Source organism: Quercus lobata, chromosome 10 (assembly GCF_001633185.2).
Source record: "Quercus lobata isolate SW786 chromosome 10, ValleyOak3.0 Primary Assembly, whole genome shotgun sequence".
NCBI lineage: Eukaryota > Viridiplantae > Streptophyta > Magnoliopsida > Fagales > Fagaceae > Quercus > Quercus lobata.
Window position 1 is genome coordinate 48504300 of NC_044913.1, and position 20914 is coordinate 48525213.

Sequence of the window (20914 nt, forward strand, 5' to 3'; positions counted from 1 at the left end):
GTAACCCATCTTTATCTTATATTTCTATTCCTAACTTTTTTTCCTATATTTTTTCTTTAATTGTCCGTGTTTACGTCTCTTTTGTTTTTCTTATTTTTTCTTTAATTGTCCGTGTTTATGTCTCTTTTTGTGTGAGTATGTGTCATCGTATCTGGGTACTTAGGCAAAATCTATAAAGACTAAAGATGCTTTTTTTTTTTTTTTTTGGTAATGAATCCTGTGTTTTTCATGACTTTAGTGAGTCATATTCTTAATTATCGAAATGGTTTTGTTTGACATGGATTTTGTTCATATTGGTTTCAAAGTTTATTTCTTGGCTTATATTATAGATTGTAATATATTTATTCATCAAACTGTTTAGTTGAGTTTGTTTTCGAAATTGTTTTCAGTGTTGGATATTTTCTTGAAGCGTGTTGGTATCATATATTAAAATACTGTTAAGTCGATAATAATAATAATAATAATAATATAGTTTAATAAATGTCTGAAACGTATAGCTGTTAACAAATGTTTTAGCTATATGATTTTATTTTACAAATTCAATTTTGGTGTTGTAGTAAAATAAACAAAGATTAAATTATATATTGTACTCAATACATTTCCCGTGCATCGCACGGGTTAGCGACTAGTATTGTGGAATTTCAAACCACAAACAAACAACTTAAATTTTGATCAAATCTCATACAGATAAAATGTCAAATTTTAAATTATATATAATTTCCACGTTAGAATTGTCAATTCATTAAAAAAAAAACCAAGAAAAAACAAAAACAAAAGGACAATTCCTTGCGTAAAGTAGTAGAAAGTAGAAACCAGAAACCACTCTTCACTCACTCATTCATTCCTTACCGAGTTTCAGACGAATGGAGTCCGACGAAGACGAAGTGATGCAGAGGGTCCCACTGAGCGAGAGACCGGAGTGGTCCGACGTGACTCCTGTCCCGCAAGACGATGGTCCGAACCCGGTTGTCCCAATCGACTATAAGCCTGACTTTGTCGAAACCATGGACTACTTCCGAGCCATCTATGTCGCCGACGAGCGATCCTCTCGCGCCCTCAATCTCACCGCCGAAGCCATTTCCTTCAACCCCGGCAATTACACTGTAATACCTCTCTCTCTCTCTCTCTCTCTCTCTCTCTCTCTCTCTCTATTGCAATTCGTGGATTCAAAGGTTTAAACTTTAAACGCGTGAGATGGTTTAGCGGTGTTGGGTTTGTTTGTTTTGTTATGAATTTAGAAACCCAGGTCTTTAAAATGCGATTTATAAACAAAAAATGTAAAATTGCTTTCTGGGTTTGTTTGTGATTTAATAATTTTCTCTTCTAAATGTCAGTATAGCTGAGAATATTTGTTCAATTTTAAGAAGGTTAATCAAATTGATGCTAATATATCAAAACGTTGCTAAATTTGTACTAAACTCTCTGATATTTATGAATAATCTACACTGTATCCTCTCTCTTCAAAGGTTTGAACATGTGAGATGTCTTAATGGTTTTGGGTTTGTTTGTTTTGTTATGAATTCAGAAACTCAGGTCTTTAAAGTGCGATTTATAAACCAAATTTAAAAAAAAAAAAAAAATGTAAAATTGCTTTCTGCGTTTGTTTGTGATTTGATAATTTCCTCTTCTAAATATCAGTATAGCTGAGAATATTTTTTCAATTTTAAGAAGGTTAATGAAATTGATGTTAATATCACAAAAAGTTGGTAAATTTGTATTAATCTGTCTGATATTTGTTGATAATTTGTATATTTAGAAGTCATGAAGTTGTGGAAAATCAATGTTTGCAGTCTTAAGAATTTAGAATTCGGGTCTTTGTGTGTGTGTGTGTGGGTAGTTTGTAATTTCCTCTTGTATTATCAATATACTAGCTGAGAATATTTGTTCACTTTTAACAAACTTCATCAAATTGATGTTAATATCCCAAAAAGTTGCAAAATTTGTACTGAATTGTCTGATATTTATGAATAATTTACATATTGAGAACTCATGAAGTTGTGGAAAATCAATGTTTTGCCTGATCTTTTTCTCTTTCATTCTGTATAAGAACAGACTCTTTTCTTGGCTAGTTTGTAATTCCTCTTCTAAATATCAGTACAGTAGAGAATATTTGTTCAATTTTTGAAGCTTAATCAAATTGATGCTAGTATATCAAAAAGTTGATGAATTTGGACTAAACTGTCTGATATTTATGAATAATTTATATATTGAGAACTCATGTCTCATGAAGTTGTCAAAACATACAATTTTCTCTGTTTATGGGTTATGATCTTTTTTCTTTTAATTAATTGTCAAAATTAATTCAAATTCACAATTGGGCTTTAAGCTTACTACCCTTGATGTTAGAGTGCAGAGAGCTTCAGCTTCTTTAAGCACTCGTTATTGAAATTCTTTGGATATTAGATGATTGATATTTGTTTGAACTTTGAACTTAGTATTTCTTAAAGGTCATACCCAATGCACAAAGCTCCCATTCTGCAAGGTCTTGGAGTCGTGATTGGTGGGCAGCCTTACTCCCTTTTTATTTTTTTGAGAGGTTGACTCCCGGAATTGAACCTGCGACTTGTTGCTTTTGATGGAAGGCACTTGTCTTGGCACCAAGCCCGACCTCTTGAACTAACTTAGTATTACTTATATATGTGTATGTATATATATATATATATATATATAGAGAGAGAGAGAGAGAGAGAGAGAGAGAGAGAGAGAGCATTCTTTAGAAACATATATGATATACAAACTCTTTCACATGTGAGGCTAGGAAATTGTGTTTTTAAACAAGAACCCATAACATTCCAGATACTAAGATGTTTGTAAAGGAGGCCAATTTTTTCTCTTAGATGATATTCTTGAAAAATGTTGGTGACAATTTAGTTTTGGATCTGGGACTAAGAAATCCTTTTTTTTTTTGGTAGGTATGGCATTTCAGGCGTTTGGTACTCGAGGCACTTGATATTGACTTGCAAGTTGAATTGGATTTTATCGACAACATTGCTAAGAATAATTCAAAAAATTATCAGATATGGTGAGCCATAGTATCTATACATTTTGATTCATTTCTCTTAGTTTTTGTTTACAATGTATGTAAAATAAAAGAAACGTTTAATGAAGATGTATTAAAAATTTGAAGCTGATGTTGTATCTGAAAACAAGATGCAATCACCCTAAACTTTGCAGTCAGCTATGGATTCTAAACAAACTAATTAGGGCAGCCCCATGTATTTTTTTAACCATTTTTTCCAATCCAAATTCATACTCTTGGTCACCCATCTCCTCCGCCCAATGAAAAAGAAAACTTGAATTTTCAATTTTTAGGCTCTTTAAATATTCATTTTTAAGATGCCAATTATTGGATGGAGAGATTACGAAAATAAGAAATTGTGATGACTTGATTGAACTTGGAGGTGCTAATTTAGTTAAGATGTAATTAATAGACTGTGGTGCTATGACCTAACCACTATGCATTAAATCATATGAATCTTAGTTTGTAACTCAGAGCTTGAACCAAATTAAGTTTTAACATAGATATCATGTCTGAAATGGTGTCGAATAGGCATCTACATAAATTATCCACTAGAATAGAGGGTGCTGGCACAGAATGCCTCTTTAGTTCCCTTTGTTTTGAGTAAATACTTATTGGCTGTAAGTTGGGCATAGAGTTTCTTACCATTATTCGGTTAAACTTAAATGGTAATGCCCTATCTTCCAAGGCCCTGATTCATTTCTGGTGTATTTGTGTAATATGGTCTAAAAGTCCTGTTGTGATGCATCCATGGAAGATTAAATTTGTTATTATTTTGCAAATTCATCATTTCAAGAAATTTATGGGCCCACGTGTGAAGTCCAATTGAAGTAAAAGTCATGCTTTTAAAAGTATAGTTATATTTGTCGGAGGGCTGAAACTGTTTTAATTTGAGTTTTTATTTAACAAGTAATGGTCAATTTAGTATTCAAGGGCAAAATTGTAATTTCTGCAATCCTTGCAAATTATGGGTATTTCAGTAGTTTTGTTGAATCTAGAATTTTCTAAGAGATTCTAAATTATCTAAGGTTTTATTTTCCTTTAATCCAGGTTGGTCTTTTATTAGTTAATACCTTATCAGGTTCTCAGTTTACTAGTTAAACAAGAATGAGTCCTTATATATATATATATTTGTGTTCAATGTACTTTAAAAATAGATAGATTTATAAAAACACTGAATGTTTGAAGTATTGAGGTATGTTGGCCTTTGTGTAATTCTTTCTTTCTCTTTTCTTCTTCACTTTTTTGTGCTACTATTTTCGGGTATTGTTCATACTTCACCTGAACTCCACATATTTCTCTTTTCTCTTGCTTCCTTAGAACCCTAAATCCGACCTTCATCTTTTCTATTAAACCCTAAATCCACCACAACCATGCATGGACAAATTCCCCAATTTGTCTACGTCATGTTGAGTCTAGTATCTTCTATCAATGCATACTTCCTATTCTCTTCTTTAGTATTTTAAATAATAGTTTTGTTTGAATAGATTCTTCTGAGTCATGTCAGTCTAGTTTTCATCTTAAACTCTCCATCCAACTACAAATTTTCTGTTCTGAGTTCTTTTTGGGAGTTTCTGTAGTTTATTTTACCCTTACCCAGATACCACTGCATTGATCTTAATGACAGATATTTGTAGGCATCATAGGCGGTGGGTTGCTGAAAAATTGGGAACTGATGCTGCAGACAAGGAACTTGAGTTCACCAAGAAGATACTATCCGCTGATGCGAAACATTACCATGCCTGGTCCCATAGGCAGGTTTGTGCTGCTGTTGCCTTCTTTATGCTAAATGGGTGACATTAAGCACTTCCTTGCATGATTCCCTGTATATATATATATATTCCTTTAAGTAATTGGAATTATTTTGAGCACTGTTGCTTGGAGGCTTCTATATATTTCAAGTTATACTTGGTGGTGAAATAGAATCATATCTAACTTTTTTTTTGTTTTTTGTTTTCTTTCTTTTCATTAATGCAGTGGGTTCTGCTGGCGCTAGGGGGATGGGAAGATGAGCTTGACTACTGTCGGGAGCTCCTTGAAGAAGACATTTTTAACAATTCTGCTTGGAATCAGGTACAGTGAGATGATGGGCATCTGCTGTTTGATCATAATAATCCAATGTAATAAAAATAAAGTGGTAGTCACACGTGCATTTGTGTGAGTTACTTTGTTCATGCCTCTAATTTCTTATTAAAAGGTTGTGGGGGGGGGGGGGGGAAGTGGGACATGGGTGGAAGTTAACTAATTTATCTATTGCACTAATGCAATTTAGTACAAGATAATATAAGTTCTGATGAGTGTAGTCCCATACTCAGACAATCAGCTGATTAGAACAATTTTGCTGTGGATTTCATGGTGGACCTTCTCATGGCTAGTTTGGCTTGGTCCTTTTCTTTTCTTTTTAATTTAATATGCAACCTTTAGTTATGGATTTACTAAAACTGTGAATCTACAACAAACAACTCATGATAGGCTTTTTGTTATTTAACTATTTTGAATACTGTTACAATGTGCCAAGAGCATCTTGGCTCAGTGGCAACTCAGATTCAAACCCTAGGGGCAAGGTCCCATCATCCTATGTAGCAAAAAAAACAGTAGGAATACCATTAGAAATGACTACTGCTTGTTACAACTTCATCTCAACCTTCTACTATTGGTCTTTGATTCCTTAAATTCTTGTCAAACTTTGCTGCTACCATGACCTTTTTTTATTTACATTGATGCCTGCTAATTATGTTGGCATTTTGCTCTGCGTAAGTTTACTTTTCTGCTTTCCATCTTTGCATCTTTGTTAAAAATTGGCGGGCTGGGTTATTTGATTATTTCTCCCTTTTTTTCTCGTCTTGGTAAATCAACAACCACATGTTTTATGTGTAACAGAGATACTTTGTTATAACAAGATCTCCCCTCCTGGGAGGCCTAGAGGCTATGAGAGAGTCTGAAGTGAGTTACACTGTTGAAGCCATTCTGGCCCACCCAGAGAATGAGAGCCCATGGAGATACCTTCGAGGGCTTTACAAAGGCGACACTCAGTCTTGGGTGAATGATCATCAAGTTTCCTTACTGTGTTTGAGGGTTTTGAATACCAAAAGCAACTTTGTGTTTGCTCTGAGCACACTTTTGGATCTTCTCTGCCATGGTCTCCAACCAAGTCAAGAGGCCAAAGATGTCGTCGCGGCTCTAGAGATGTCGGGCACTGTTGAACCAGATTCTGACTTGGCAAAATCAGTTTGTTTTATCTTGGAACATGTAGACCCTATCAGAGCTAACTATTGGCGGTGGCGTAAGAGCAAGCTTCCACATGCGACTTAATATCTTTAGGACTAATGGATGAGCTGGTTGCTTCTTCTCACTGTCAATTCGTCTTCTGGTTATTTGTGTCTACAGGTCGAGTTGGATACATGGTCATGATCCTTGGTAATATGTTTGCAAGGATATTTTTGCTGTAAGAATATAATGTTAAAAAACCCTAGTCCAATTTGCCTAACATTATTATTTAATTGGAACACCACTTATCATCCGCTGATTAATGTCATTTTTTTCTGCCTAGCAAATGAAATTAGTTGCTTGCATTACCCTAGAAAATGTAACCCTGCAAATTTTAGGTTTCCATGAAAGATTCTGTCATTTCAGATAATGACCTTGTTAGTAGTTTCTCTAGAAATGACATTTGAAATCAAAGAGATCGCTAGACATGCATAAGATACTGGTTTGACAAAAACTGCGAACTGGATTTAAATAGTCTGACTTAATAACATTCATTGTTTCTCTATCTTCCAATTCAAAATAATAATAATAACATTCATTGTTTCACAGCATTGGTTGAAAGATGGTTGTTTGTAGAGTCAATTTTAGGGCCCATCATTTTGCAGAGACGTTTTGAGTTTGGCGCGGATGCCTACGGGAGAGAAATGATGCCATACCGGCATACTTGTGTCCCAATTCAGCAAGAGGTTTGGAATTGTGAAGTCATAGTTGAGGCGTGCATGAAAATGATAATACAACCAAGTTTTTAAAGTTCAGTTTAGGAATCTAAGGCACAGTATACAAGGAACTGTTCTATGTAGTTTATGATGTTCATCCATTTTGTAGAGAGATTTGGTGTTTAATCACAACATAAATGTCTGATCACTATCTGTAAGGAAGCACCATCAATAAATTTAACTTTGGCAATGTTAATGGAAGCACAAGAGAAATTTAAATTCATTCAAGTATAACAATTTTTATTGGCTGCCTTACCATTTCACAACATTTCTACAGAAAATTATTTTGTAGTGGGTTCTCACGTTCCAAGGCCTTTTTCAGTTTTCAAGCCTTTATAAGTCATCATTGTTGTGTTACCACTAAAATTTAAATCCGATCTTCTCATTGCATAATGATACTTGACTTAACAAATATTGAGAGAGATCGATTTTGATAGCTTGATATATATTACAATGTTAGTTCAATGACAAACACTTCTCACAAAAGTTTTGCCAGCCGAAATCATCCAAAATCTGCATTGCTCCTATTCCCTTTCACCAATATACAGAGGCAAATCATCTTCCTCCTAAATTACATGAACAGGCTATCTATGATACAAGGTGGGAAAACACAAAAGAGATATTCAAAAATATGAATATTTTGAACCCTTCGGGATTGCAACGTTCAGAGATGGGGTGAAAAACCAAAACACCTTACAAGAATCAATCAGATTAAAGCTTCCTTTTAAGACTGGACTTTTTCGACTTGGATGAAGGGCTTGAGGTTTCCTTGAAGGCTGATGGGCAGAGCTCACTTACACTACACCTTCCACAGTTAGGCCTGACAGGAGTACAAATTGTCTGCCCAAATCCTACCTGTATAAATACAAATCAGAACCAAAAAGAAAAAAAGGATTTAACAATTACATGTCTGCACCTGTATTGGGATGCCACAGTAAGGTGATTAACAGTGTCACGCTCAGTCACACAATTAAGCACAAAGCGCAAGCACATGCCTAATTGAAGTAGAGCACACATTTTTTAAATACATAAATCACTTTTGTTCTTTGGGTCTGCTAGACAAGGATACTACCATGCAAATTATGCAATATCTTTATTTTCAAATCCTTGGTGACCACAATCCCATCTAACAAAATTGTTAAATAATGATAAGTACAATTATAAGAATTTTTTCCCAGATAAAAGGGGGAGGGGCAGATGATGTGGTCCCTTGAACTTTTGGTGCCTTCTTTCTCCAGGTTTTAACCACGCAGTTTAAAATATATAAAGGAAAACATACTTGTATTTTGTATTTTAAACCATAAGAATAGAGTCGGTAAAACTAATAAACAGTATATTATAATTGGTTTCAGAATCATGCAGTGCAATAGTGTTCTTTGGGTCTGCTAGACAAGGATACTACCATGCAAATTATGCAATATCTTTATTTTCAAATCCTTGGTGACCACAATCCCATCTAACAAAATTGTTAAATAATGATAAGTACAATTATAAGAATTTTTTCCCAGATAAAAGGGGGAGGGGCAGATGATGTGGTCCCTTGAACTTTTGGTGCCTTCTTTCTCCAGGTTTTAACCACGCAGTTTAAAATATATAAAGGAAAACATACTTGTATTTTGTATTTTAAACCATAAGAATAGAGTCGGTAAAACTAATAAACAGTATATTATAATTGGTTTCAGAATCATGCAGTGCAATAGTATGTTGCTATATATTAAATTGATGACCCAGCAACCAGCTGTACTCTCAGTATGCATTAGTCAATACTCACACGACACAATGTTTCAACTTTAGTAACAGAAAGACCTGCCGAAAAGGGAGAAAAAAAAAATCCTGAATTTGCCAGCACAGAATTAAATGTACATTCACACATGATTATAAATACCAAATGTATAAGTTGACAAATCTATGTGCACAACTACAGCACAAGTGCCGATCCCCCCCCCCCCTTTCCCCTTCTTATTTTTCCTTTTTTTGTCAGTATGAGTCAGCTACACTTACCAAAAGAGGGTTTATTGGAACCCATTCTTCCTTCGGTAGCCACAGTTGTAACGCCTCTCTTGTTTGCTCAGGTGTTGAAGTTTTCTAGTAAAGACAACAAGGATTAGCAACTGATGTTACGCCACTAAATAATTATGAGAGTCGTGAAAGGGCCACTGAGTTATCCCTAACTTGCAGTGATTCAAGATTGTAAATATATCTCATGCAAACAAATATAATCGGTAGACGAACAGGTCTTTTATATATATATATATATATATATACACACACACACACAATAGTAGAGCCAAGGGGGGCAATTGCCCCCCCTGACCCCACCAAAAAAACATTTGCTCTATATTTATGCTGCCATATATTATTAACTCATGTCTGCCAAGTAAATTGATTGACCTAACAGAGGCAGAAACAAAACAAAGCTTAGTTTGCACCAGAAGGGTGAAGATGCCATTGATTTTTGTATATTTACTTTAATTATATGAAATATACATTTGAAAGAAAAAATTATCAGTTATATTTATATTGTATTTTTTTATGATAATTACGGTTCTAATAAGTTGATTTGTTTTTTGTTAATATCGATTAATAATTTTAGAATTAATTCAGCTCTTAACCCGTTAACCGTATCTTTAATCTTGCCCCCCTAAACTAACATTCTAGCTCCGCCAATATATATATATATATATATATATCACACACACACACACACACACACCAGGGAAACTGCCAAAATTTGGTTAAGTTGTAGATGTTCTACAATCCAAAATACCTTTTTGCTCTTTAATTTACACATACACACAATAGGTCTCAAATCCATGATATCATCTTCCACCCTATTCCCATGAAGGGAATAGGTGTTAGTTGAGTTAGAACTCATTGGCAAAATATTTGATGAGAGCAAGGGAAAATCTCCAAAGTGTGAAAGTCAATTTTAAAAAACCATCAAAGTTTTTTTGATTGGTAAGTTATGCACCCAATGGGTCTTGAACCCATAACCTCACCTCCCATCCCATTATTATGTAAGAAGTGTCATTTAAGCTAAAGTTCATTGGCAAACCACCAAAGCTGAAAGCTGCTTGTATGGATCAAATGGATAGCAATGAGAGGTACCTGTTTTGTGCCTGGTCTTGAAACCCATCCAAGCCGATTACAAATGCGGTGTACATGGGTATCTACACATATCCCTTGAACATTATTCCATCCAACATTCATAACCTAAAGCACCACATACCACACAACTTTGAGATGCTAGGCAGCAATCTGATTTAATCAAATAATGCAAACAAGCCCTACCAAATGAGCCATCTTAGGGCCTATCCCTGGAAGTAAGAGTAGTTCCTCCAATGAGCTAGGTATGTCACCATCATACTTCATGAGACATATTTTTGCAATTTTCTTCATATTCTCAGCTTTTCTTGTATAAAATCCAACCTAAAATTTTTTTTAAATAACAATTAAAAAAAAAATAGAAAGAGGTAGTAGAAGTTTCATAAACTACTCCAGAAAACAGATATACGGGGTAAATCAAGCTTTTGATAGTTGCTTCATCGGCTTTGTCAATGGCATCAGCAACGAGCAGATCATTTTGAAGGAGACGCTGAATTGCTCCTGCAATCTTGACCTTTGTCAGTAGAGTTTGAAGGGCATCAATGAAAAATCAGAACATGATTTAGAGCAACTAAGGAATCATATATATATATATATGCCAAAACTGAGAGAAAATCCAATTAAATTCTAAGATTGAGCTCTAATTTTGTGCCACATGTCCCATCTAATTTTTTTAATTTTTGTGCTAAGTGAGCTAATTGAGTGCAAATTACGAGAAGTCCAATATAAATGAACCACAAAAACCCCAATCATATCTAATTCTATATCTAAAATGAGAAGAAAAGAGAGTTCGAAAGATTTTGCTTTCCAATGCCATTTGTGTGACTAGCTAAAAATAATTCAAATTTATTAACTTTTTACATAATACTACTATGAACAGTTTGTTACTTATTAGATAGAAACTTTTATAAGTATATGATGTGCGTGTGTGTGTATTGTGCCCATGCATATGCACGGGGTTCTAAACTAGCACAGTATATATAGAGCACAATAGGGCACATACATGCTTTTGGAGACCAACATAAAATTTATCCCACTATCTCTTAGACTCCCATAAAATTTCCATGTTCATCATCATATCTTACCATTATAACTCTTATTACAGCCTTACAGGGAACAACTTTCTATATCTATTTAGGTTGCTTACATGGCCAGTTAATGCACGTGAAGTAACCAAGTAATTTTAAACAGTCTCAATACAAACTCAAGGAGTCTCATATGTAAATATTCCCCAAAAAAAAAAAATCAATACACTCTAGTTCAATAACAACTGCCCAATTAGATTGTATATGGCCATGAGCTTATTTTTTGTATTTTGTACAATAGTTTTTTACCACTTGAACAGTCTTGAACATTTTTTATTGATTAATATAGACTTTTTCAAGATTTTTCCAAATAAAATCCGGAACTCTACATTTTAGCAATCTGCAATCTACTCACTTCTGATCAATTATTTGTAAAAAGTTAAGTAACAGCTAAAAAAGTATATTATCAAAAAAAGGATCTAGAAGAAAAAACAGGTGTCTAATATTTTAAGATTAATCATAAAATGAATTGGGAGCTTGGACGGGACAATGTTAAATGCTCTCATGGCTCCTATCACATCGTTAGTTTTTGATGGAAAGCAGGCGAACTAATGAAATTTACATGTTTTTAAACTCGCTACCTCACCCTCCATCCACACTTGTGGAAGGAGCTAATCTCATGAGGTCTTCTGAATTGTGATTATTATCATAAAATGATTGGGTGCTCTGACAGGACAATGTTAAATTTTCTCATGGCTCCTATCACATAGTTAGATTTTGATGGAGAGCAGACAGACTAATAAAATTGACTTTTTAGGTTTTAAACTCACTACCTCACTCTCCATCCACACTTGTGGGAAAAGGTAATCTCTTGAAGTCTTTTGAGTTTTGAGTCAATCAAAAGGATATTTTTTATTGAAGCTGAGCTAGCTCAGCTGAAGAAGTTAATCCCATGCTCAAGCACATGTCTCCCTTAGATTAAATTAATTCAAGCTTCAACCAATCCATGCATGGCTCAGCCCAGCTTGGCTCGTCTACATTCCAGACCTGTCTTGACCAGCAAACTCATAATTTCTATTTTCCCTAGTTTGCCATCATAACTTGTTAATTCAAGGCTTCTGAGATGGTCTTTGTTGCATCCTTAGCTATATAAAAAAAACAGCTTATCACTAGATCTCTGTGTGTGTGTGCACACGTGCTCATGTATATGAAAGTATTCTGATGATGACTAAAAGCTAATAGCAATAGTTAACTTCCTTCATGTGGACTGTGCACTGTCCTGAAATTGTATCACTGATTATAACTACAATCTGAAACATACTGATGATACAAATTCCTGGTAAGAACAAACAGAAACAGCCTATTAAAAAGTTTTTCTCAGTGACAATAAACTTTAAGAGCAGGAAGACTTGCCATTAGTAACATTATCCTTGGTTTGACTTGACAGAAGCGAAGATACTAAGACAGCAAATCTTCTTTCCTGATGAAAGACAAAATATAAATAATCAACCTATGCATACTATTCATGCACAAAGTAAAAACTTTATGAAATAAAAAAGAACTGATATTGTAATATGTCAGAAAGTAAAAAACCATGTTAGGGTGACAGGCCTGCTAAGCCCAACACTAGGCTAGTTCTGTAAAAGAACATTTGACCATGAGTCCAAGGCTCATTGGTGCTTGTACTATATTAAATTTGAAAAGCTTGAAATCATTATTAATGAGTAAGGATGTCTTGTGGTACAGACTGAAAGAATATGGAAAAAGAGTTGGATTTGTTATCATTTTAAAACCTGTGTCGTTTGAATTAGTTAATCCCTTCTTGAGGGGTTGATTGGTTTGTTCCATGTTTAGAGGTTTCAAATGATTCTACCCTCCTAGTAATTGGAAATTAAAGGGTTTATACTTCTAATAAATTACCAATTGTCCCAAAAGCTTAAGCTATTAGGAAATTGTGAATTTAATCATTCAACCATAGTTCTAACACTTCACCTCACGTGTGGGCCTAGAGTAGACTCCTAAATAAATGAGGCCTAGCACGTGGGATTTTTAACTTTATAATTGGGAGGTAGAGAAGAAATATGGTTCAAACTTAGAACCACCTGTTTTGATACCATGAAAATTTACCAATTGTCATAAAAGCTTAAGTTGATAGGAAATGGTGAATTTAATCATTCAATAATAATTCTAAGTTCTAACAACTTCCAACGCGCAAGAAATCTAGCAAAGTATCTGCTTCTTTCTCCAAGTATCCATAGATCTATCTCAGATGCATTGCTCTAGTTATGGTTCAGCTGGTCCTTAGCCACCCAAACCACCTCACAGGGATCTAGAAATATATCAAGATAGAGTTGTGGCTAATGAGGGATTATTACACTGTGATCTCCTTTAGTCAAACAATTCAGAACCCAGTGATAAGTCATGATACAAGAAACAATCATCCAAACCTATTCCAAAACAAAAAGATTTTATTACACCTGTCCTTTTGGTAGAACATAATGAAGGGTTATTACATCAGATCTCCTCTAAAAAGACTATTCAAAACCCAATAAAAACTCATCAGTCATCATACCAAAAACAAAGGGCCTAATTGGAAAGTTTTCGAGAATCTATCCTCCTCCCACATTCTCTTATGGACTTTAGTACCAAAAAAACTCCTTTTCTAAAGCCGCTTTGAAATTCTGACACCTCCAGGCATCTACCACCTTGATTCTCCCACCGGACCATATAAATTTTCCAATACTGTCCCAGAAGTAAAACTAGATGTTTACAATATTATGATTTATCATAACATTCCTAAAAGGAATTATATAAACATTACTTAGGTTCTTTGATTTCTCCTTCTTTTTTTTTTTTTTCTTTTTTTTTTGAGTGTACACCTTGATTTTCTCTTCACCATTCCTCCACTTTAAAAAAAAAAACAGGTGAGTGTCCAGGATATACAAACTTTGAAAGCATTCTGTCATTCTCAAAGCCTACATTTTATGAAGTTGAACATCTGATTGCTAGTATTAGAGAGTTTATCAACAGCTGCGAAAGAGATAATGATACTAACATAAGGTCTATCACTCCATATGCTCTTTTCACTTACTCTACCCATTACTAGACAAGGGAGAATTATACCTTAGGAGGAAGAGAACTGCCAGCTTTCTCACATCCCATTGTGTCTACCGGTGCATCCTCAGAAGACCTCATTTTGCGAATCCCTTCAAGGACTTTTATCCAATTTGGAGGTGGTTCACCTGTATTAACCAAACTTCCAGTTAAGCCACCCATGCAAACAGCCATAAAAACATATTAAACATAAAAGGCGACCTTTTCATCATAATATGTGATATTCACATGAAAATGGGTGATAAAAAGACAACATTACTCTTTCATATGGTTAGACTTAGATTTATGTGGGACAACTGAAAGTCTAAGATCCTCATTGTACTTGCATGTGAAACCAACATGCCATGAGATTTTTGGATTTTATGTAGCCCATATATTGACTAGTATCACTGACAAAGACCACTGAAATCATTATAATGGTCCAATATCACAAGCACCACCAGGAATCAAAAACCATGACATGAAAAAGCACCCTTTAAAGAAAAGAACTTCCTTATATAACTGACTGCAGCCATCAAATTACAGTATTTTGGCAGTTAAACCACAATTTTGTCAACACTCAACATTCAACAATATGATCTTGATAACATGCTTCCAAGCAAAGCAAGGCACAATGTGCATCTTTTTTAATACAAGTTATAAATGAATGAACCAGTCTGGGCTCAATGTGCCAATCTTTAACAGACAGTCTGAATATTCTGCATAGGCTTAATACCCAGCATGCTTCACTATAAAAAGAGAAAAATTCTTTGTCTGCTGCTTCACATCATGGATAAGAAATAGAAAAATGTATACAGTAATTCTACAGGAGCATTGGCAATCATTTTTGGATCAAGAAATTAGTATAAATTATAAAGCTATCAGCCAGGCTTCCAAATAATGCCAATAGAACATGCCTAAAAAGGCCCAAGGCATAATAGACCAGGAAGCTATAGTTATGAGGGGTCCAATTAGGAGAAATATGTGCACATGCAACAAGCAACAAAGATCATTTTAATCCTCAGGTCTCATCCTCCCCCTAGAACAAACCTACTGAAAGGAAAAGAAGAAGTTTCAGCAGAAAAACTGAGATCCTTTATAATGAAAAGGAATTGGAGTTTCCATCAAAGAAATATCCCAAAAATAAGGCACACAATCCCATATTTTAGCAGCAGATTTAACAAAAGTCAATGCATACACCCATTTCAAGGATTAAGGTCAACCTTACAGCAGATAAATTTCTTATGAGGGTTTTCTCTAAATACTATTCTCTCGAAAAGAGAGAAAGTCTACTCGTCTTGGCGAACCTTTTTGGCCACTAGAAGAGGCAAGAACTCTGCCAAAAAAAGAATCTTGGGCTGCAAGGGAAAGTCTCCTCGTTTTGGTGAACATTATCTGCCGCTAGAAGAGGCAAAAACTCTGCCAAACCAACCCCCCCACCACCCACCCCCCCCCCAAAAAAAAAAAAAAAAACTATAGATATTTCATCAATCCACATATTAACAGGAGATGTAAATGATCCAATCATCAATCTTTAATCAGAAACCAGAAGCAGTGTTCTATGAACCATTTTATTCTAAAAAGAACAAGGAAAACCTGAGGATGCAATTATCAGATAAATCTTTTTGAAATGATCGTACGTATAATGAGGATACATAAAACACAAACACTTTCTAGCTAAAGTGACTTGTAGCTGGTTCATAATTTCTCTAAAAAAAATCTCCTATTTATGGGCATAATATAAAACTCCCTTTATCTTCTAATTTCCAAAAGCAATTTACAATATGTACTGCTTCTGCATGTACCTCTAGGTCTGATTGAAGAAGCAACTTCAGTTTTCACTGGAAGCACATCTGAGGCAGGATTTGACTTCCCTGCACAATTTTTTTACATGAGAAAAATTTTCCAGGCCAGGACAGTGAATGTGATTTTGTGTGTGTGTTTGTGAGAGAGAGAGAGAGAGAGAGAGGGACCTCTCCACACACACATAGTACTCATGACATGGATGACGTGTAATGCAATAATAAATTGATATACACAGTCTAACATTGCATGAATTTGAGAACTCTAAATATCTCAGATTCTTTTATTTGAGAAAAATTGCTCACAAGATATGTTAAAATTGCCTTACCTATTTTGTTGAGATTACTATTCTAGAATTATCCAAAAGCAGGATCTATAAATACACTTTCTATAAACATTGGCATTCAACATAGTTAGAATGTGGTATACAGTATGCTTAATATACATTGCCAGCCTCTAAGTAACAGCATTACCTTGTGAACTGATGGTTCCCAACAAACATAAATGTCCAACATTTTCCAATAAATCAACATCTGGGGGATAATGTGGAGAACATAAAATTTCATATAGAAATTTTGAACTCATAATTTCCAGCATTTTATAAGTGCTTTTATTACTTTTGAAAGCAAAACTGGCTTCAGTTGTACTTCATAAAGCAAATTGTGTACTTTCAAAATGCAACCCACATGGCATCAAAGAGAATTGGCCCAAATCCATGCGGTTTTTATTCTAGATATCATAATTCTGAAGAATGTAAGGTGACAAGTGAAAAAAGAAAGCGTCAAGAAGTCCAGCTTACTCAAAAGAAACAGCCAGTAGATCCCTGCTACCTCACCCTCCAAGCCTCCAAATATAATCCTTTTTTTCCCATTAAGGTAATTCTATATCCATCCCTTCATGTTATAAAGATAAAAGGAGAATCGCAAGTGAAGTTGAAAAACATTGATCCAATGTGACTAACCAAAAGGCTTACTTTGCTCAAGTAATACATCCCTGCTACCTCACCCTCCAAGCCTCCAAATATAATCCTTTTTTTCCCATTAAGGTAATTCTATATCCATCCCTTCATGTTATAAAGATAAAAGGAGAATCGCAAGTGAAGTTGAAAAACATTGATCCAATGTGACTAACCAAAAGGCTTACTTTGCTCAAGTAATACATCCCTGCTACCTCACCCTCCAAGCCTCCAAATATAACCCTTTTTCCATTAATGTAATTCCATATCCATCCTTTCATGTTATAAAGATATAAGGAGAATTGCAAGTGAAACCAACTTACATTGATCCAATGTGACTAACCAAAAGGTTTACGGGCCTTTGCTCAAGTAGTAATGGGGTAGAGTGGGATGTAGCTTCAGTCCTACCTAGACAAAACAAAAGGGGAAAAAGGAACAGAAGTGCGGGAAAAAGAAAGCACTGTTTTCTGAGAGGCAAAGCCAACAGCCAAAACATTACCCCACTTCCATTTACTTGACAGAGTATATATATATAAACGAACCCGTCCATCATTCTTGCTTCCTAACTTTTCAGACAATTATAAATATGCAAGTAAATTGATGGCAATTCATTTTACTGCAATTTATTTTTCCGTTACACCTATAATTTCCTTGTCTTTTGTTTCATTTTCTCTTCTATTATAATTTTATAAGTCTTAATAACTTCACTTGTAACACAACTTGTTGTCATGACTGAGTCAACTTCCTAGAAAGCAAACTCTGCGTTAATCTTCGTATCAATTGACAGATAAAACACAATGGGTAACTCTGGTTTTAAAATTCTCAAAGACATGGAAACTTCAAATAAAATTCCAATTTGGTCATCAAGCTGATATTATAAATGGTCTGCCTTGGCTATATATCATATCTCCTTAGGGGATAGCAGATAAACAAACAGCTGACCAATTAAACATTCATCTGATATCTTTCCAAAGTCACTCACTGTTTTAGGTTAAAAGTAAGTTGAATACAATCAACTCATTATTCAAAGGTGTCCCATCACAAATACAATATTACTACTTCTCCACAGCTTGCAAAATTAAGTTGGAAGGTCACTCCGAAACTATTGTCATAGTTTGAAAATGACTCGACATAAATATAGGCTATATGAGATAAATTCACCCACTTCAGTAGCATATGTAAAGAAGGCTACATAAGTTTTCAATAAATGCATGCAAACTGCTATGAACCTAACATATCTATCATCATTTGCATGCTCAGTGTAAATGACTCAAGACATCAAACATGCCAAGAAAGTGTTGGCAACAGGGGTCCTTACTTGACGGAAAAGAATCATTTTTGTATGCGAATTCTTCAATGTCAGGTAGGCCAGGCAGCTGCATAGAAAAAGCCGATCATGATTTTATATGGAAAGAAACCACTGACCATAAATATGACCCTGTAGAGTTTAAGTTTTCCAAGAGAAAATAATCAAATCATAAAATTTATTCCAAAATGAAACATGGGTACTCCAATAAAATCTAAAATGAAAACCCCATTCTCTATGGGATTCTATTCCAGTTGTTGAGACTAAACAATCATTGTTTCTTTCATGAATAACTATAAAATACTAATAGTCACTATAAAAGGCAGAGACATACATTCAAAAAACAAAAAACAAAACAAACCCATGTCACATCAACACTAAATCAAACATCAAACAACTAAAAAACAGATTTTAAATTCAAGAGAACTAAAAATCTTCATACTTTCTTGTTATTGGATTCTGCTTCATGATCCTCTTCTTTAACTTGTACTAACTTTTTCACTCTCTTTTTCCTCACATAAAAATGTTGTTCTGGGACAGAACCTCCATTGGAAGATTCAGAACCTGGAACTCCTTAAAAAAACAGAACACAAAAGAAGACAGTAAAATGGGATTGTATTAGAAGAGCATATATATGTGCATTGTGAAAGTAAGAGAGAACAATGACCTGGGTTTGGGTCTGAAATGGGCACTTGGGTTTTGGAATGGAGGAGTTTGGAAGAGAGTGTTTTGTTGGGTTTGGACATGGCGCCGAACAATCTGATTCGCCCAAAACCAAAAGCAAGTGAAGATGTGCACAAGTTAGTTCCTAGGAGAATGAGGGACATTTTCTTTTCTTGGGTTTTGGAGGGACGCAAGGACTGTGTCAGAATAAATCTAATATAGTTTATCTATTTATTTATAAATTTAAATTAAGGTTTGTGTTGATGTACATTAATCTTTTTAATTATGGGATTTAATGGATTCATTAATCTTTTTAATTGTCAAATTATTTATTACAAGAGTAACTAATGTGATAAATTCAAGTATAAGAGATTTACAAAAAAAAAAAATTCAAGTATAAGAGATGATTTGGTTAAAATTATCAAAAATGAAAAAAATTTAAATGTACAAAAGTTAAAGAAATCAAGAATCTTTGTAGCTCCAATGACATTTTTTGGTATTTTTGGATTTCAATTAAAATATCTATGGTTCAAAACTTAAAATATTCCCTTGCCATTTATCGAATTATAAGAAAAAAAATAAAGAGTTAAAAAAAATTATTCATTATTGTAACAACTAACAAGTGAGTTAAATTTAAATTATACATATGTAAACCTCAAATTAGTTTCTCTTTCTTAGGCGTTGTAACCTAGTCAGGTTACTTTTTTTTTTTTTTTTTTTTTTCCCTTCATAATATGATAATTATAGTGATGGGGATAATGGATTTCAAATATGGACTTCTTATTGGAAACACAAACAGCAAGGTGTTTCAGCTATAAAGATCTTGACAGGTGCTTAATTTTTTTTTTTTTTTTTTTTTTATAGAAGAAATAGTTGCTTAATTAAATTCAATAATGTGGATGTATTAATCAACACATCGCATTTTTTGTATTAAAAAAAAAAAACAATTAAATTTAGAAAATGTGGTGAATTAGTCAATGCACTAAGAGAGGAACCCGAAGGGTTTTACTCTATAGCAAATATGCAAAGTAATTTAAAAAAACAAACACACATTAGCAACCACTCAAATGCAAAAATACACTAAATACATATGAGATCATGTGCAAATGGTACTTACTCCATGTGGTTTGGGCTTTTTATGATTTAGTCCATAAAATTTCTCTTGTTACATTTATATTGTTAAAATTAGGACTAAAATAAAATTGATATAGCCTTGTCACAATTTTAGTCTACTAAGGGTCTATTCAGTTGGATAAAAATAGGGAGAACATAAAAAGGGGGAGAGAAAAATGGTTTGGGGAATTGTTTGGTTATGGTGAAAATTTTGAGAAATTTTGATGAGGCCTACATATTTTATTTTAAAACCCACCAAAATGTTTTTTCTCCGATTTGGAGGAAAAACTTGGATGATTTTGGCGCAACCAAGTAAGTGTTTGGATCATTAATTTCTATAACTCATAACTTTGTTTCCATAACTCATAACTCAAAAATGGTGAGACCCATAGCTAGAAGTCTGTTTGGCACCACCATAACTTTGTTTCTATCACTTAATTCTCTGAATTTTTAGTGATGAGTTATGGAAACTGAAAACACCTCAAAGGTGTTTTCAGTTTCCATAACTCATAACTAAATGACATTTTTGTAATTAAACACATAAAGGGACCCATTAGTCATAACTCAGCCGCACCTTTTGACCAATCTATTTTTTTTTTTCCCTTTCTTCTTCTTGGGTTCAATCTCAGGTGTCTTCCTTTTTTTTTTTCTTTTTTTTTTTCCTTCTTCCTGGTCAGGTGTCTTCCTTTTCTTTTTTTTTTTTCTTTTCTTCTCTTCTTCTTCTTCTTCTTTCCTGGGTTCGGTGATCTGGTTTTTTTTTTTTTGTTCGAGTTTCTTGGTACTGGAAAAAAAAAAAAAAAAGCACCGAGTGACAAGTATGGGGCCCACAAATAGTGGGAAAAATATTGA

General features: G+C 34.1%; 2 protein-coding genes across 6 annotated transcripts; one reads left to right on the top strand and one right to left on the bottom strand.

Annotated features, from left to right (window-relative positions):
- Window positions 1-750: 750 nt before the first annotated feature.
- Window positions 751-6578, top strand: LOC115963191 (protein farnesyltransferase/geranylgeranyltransferase type-1 subunit alpha). 2 transcript variants are annotated; one of them, XM_031082115.1, is made up of 5 exons: window positions 751-1103; window positions 2913-3022; window positions 4657-4777; window positions 4997-5092; window positions 5900-6578. In XM_031082115.1, the coding sequence occupies exons 1-5, from the start codon at window positions 864-866 to the stop codon at window positions 6329-6331; spliced, it is 999 nt and encodes a 332-aa protein (XP_030937975.1). In that variant the 5' UTR covers window positions 751-863; the 3' UTR covers window positions 6332-6578. The 2 variants fall into 2 exon arrangements, with proteins under 2 accessions (XP_030937975.1, XP_030937976.1); XM_031082116.1 differs by having other exon boundaries at window positions 892-1103; window positions 4647-4777.
- An 823-nt stretch (window positions 6579-7401) lies between these two features.
- LOC115963189 (endonuclease III homolog 1, chloroplastic-like) lies at window positions 7402-19144 on the bottom strand. 4 transcript variants are annotated; one of them, XM_031082113.1, is made up of 11 exons: window positions 18957-19144; window positions 18732-18853; window positions 18302-18359; window positions 16031-16099; window positions 14256-14374; window positions 12546-12612; window positions 10517-10608; window positions 10294-10431; window positions 10111-10215; window positions 9004-9087; window positions 7402-7857 (listed from the first exon to the last, which is right to left on the bottom strand). In XM_031082113.1, exons 1-11 carry the CDS (start codon window positions 19114-19116, stop codon window positions 7714-7716), a joined length of 1158 nt encoding a protein of 385 aa, XP_030937973.1. In that variant the 5' UTR covers window positions 19117-19144; the 3' UTR covers window positions 7402-7713. The 4 variants fall into 4 exon arrangements, with proteins under 4 accessions (XP_030937973.1, XP_030937972.1, XP_030937971.1 ...); XM_031082112.1 differs by having other exon boundaries at window positions 18732-18859; XM_031082111.1 differs by having other exon boundaries at window positions 18732-18862.
- Window positions 19145-20914: the final 1770 nt, after the last annotated feature.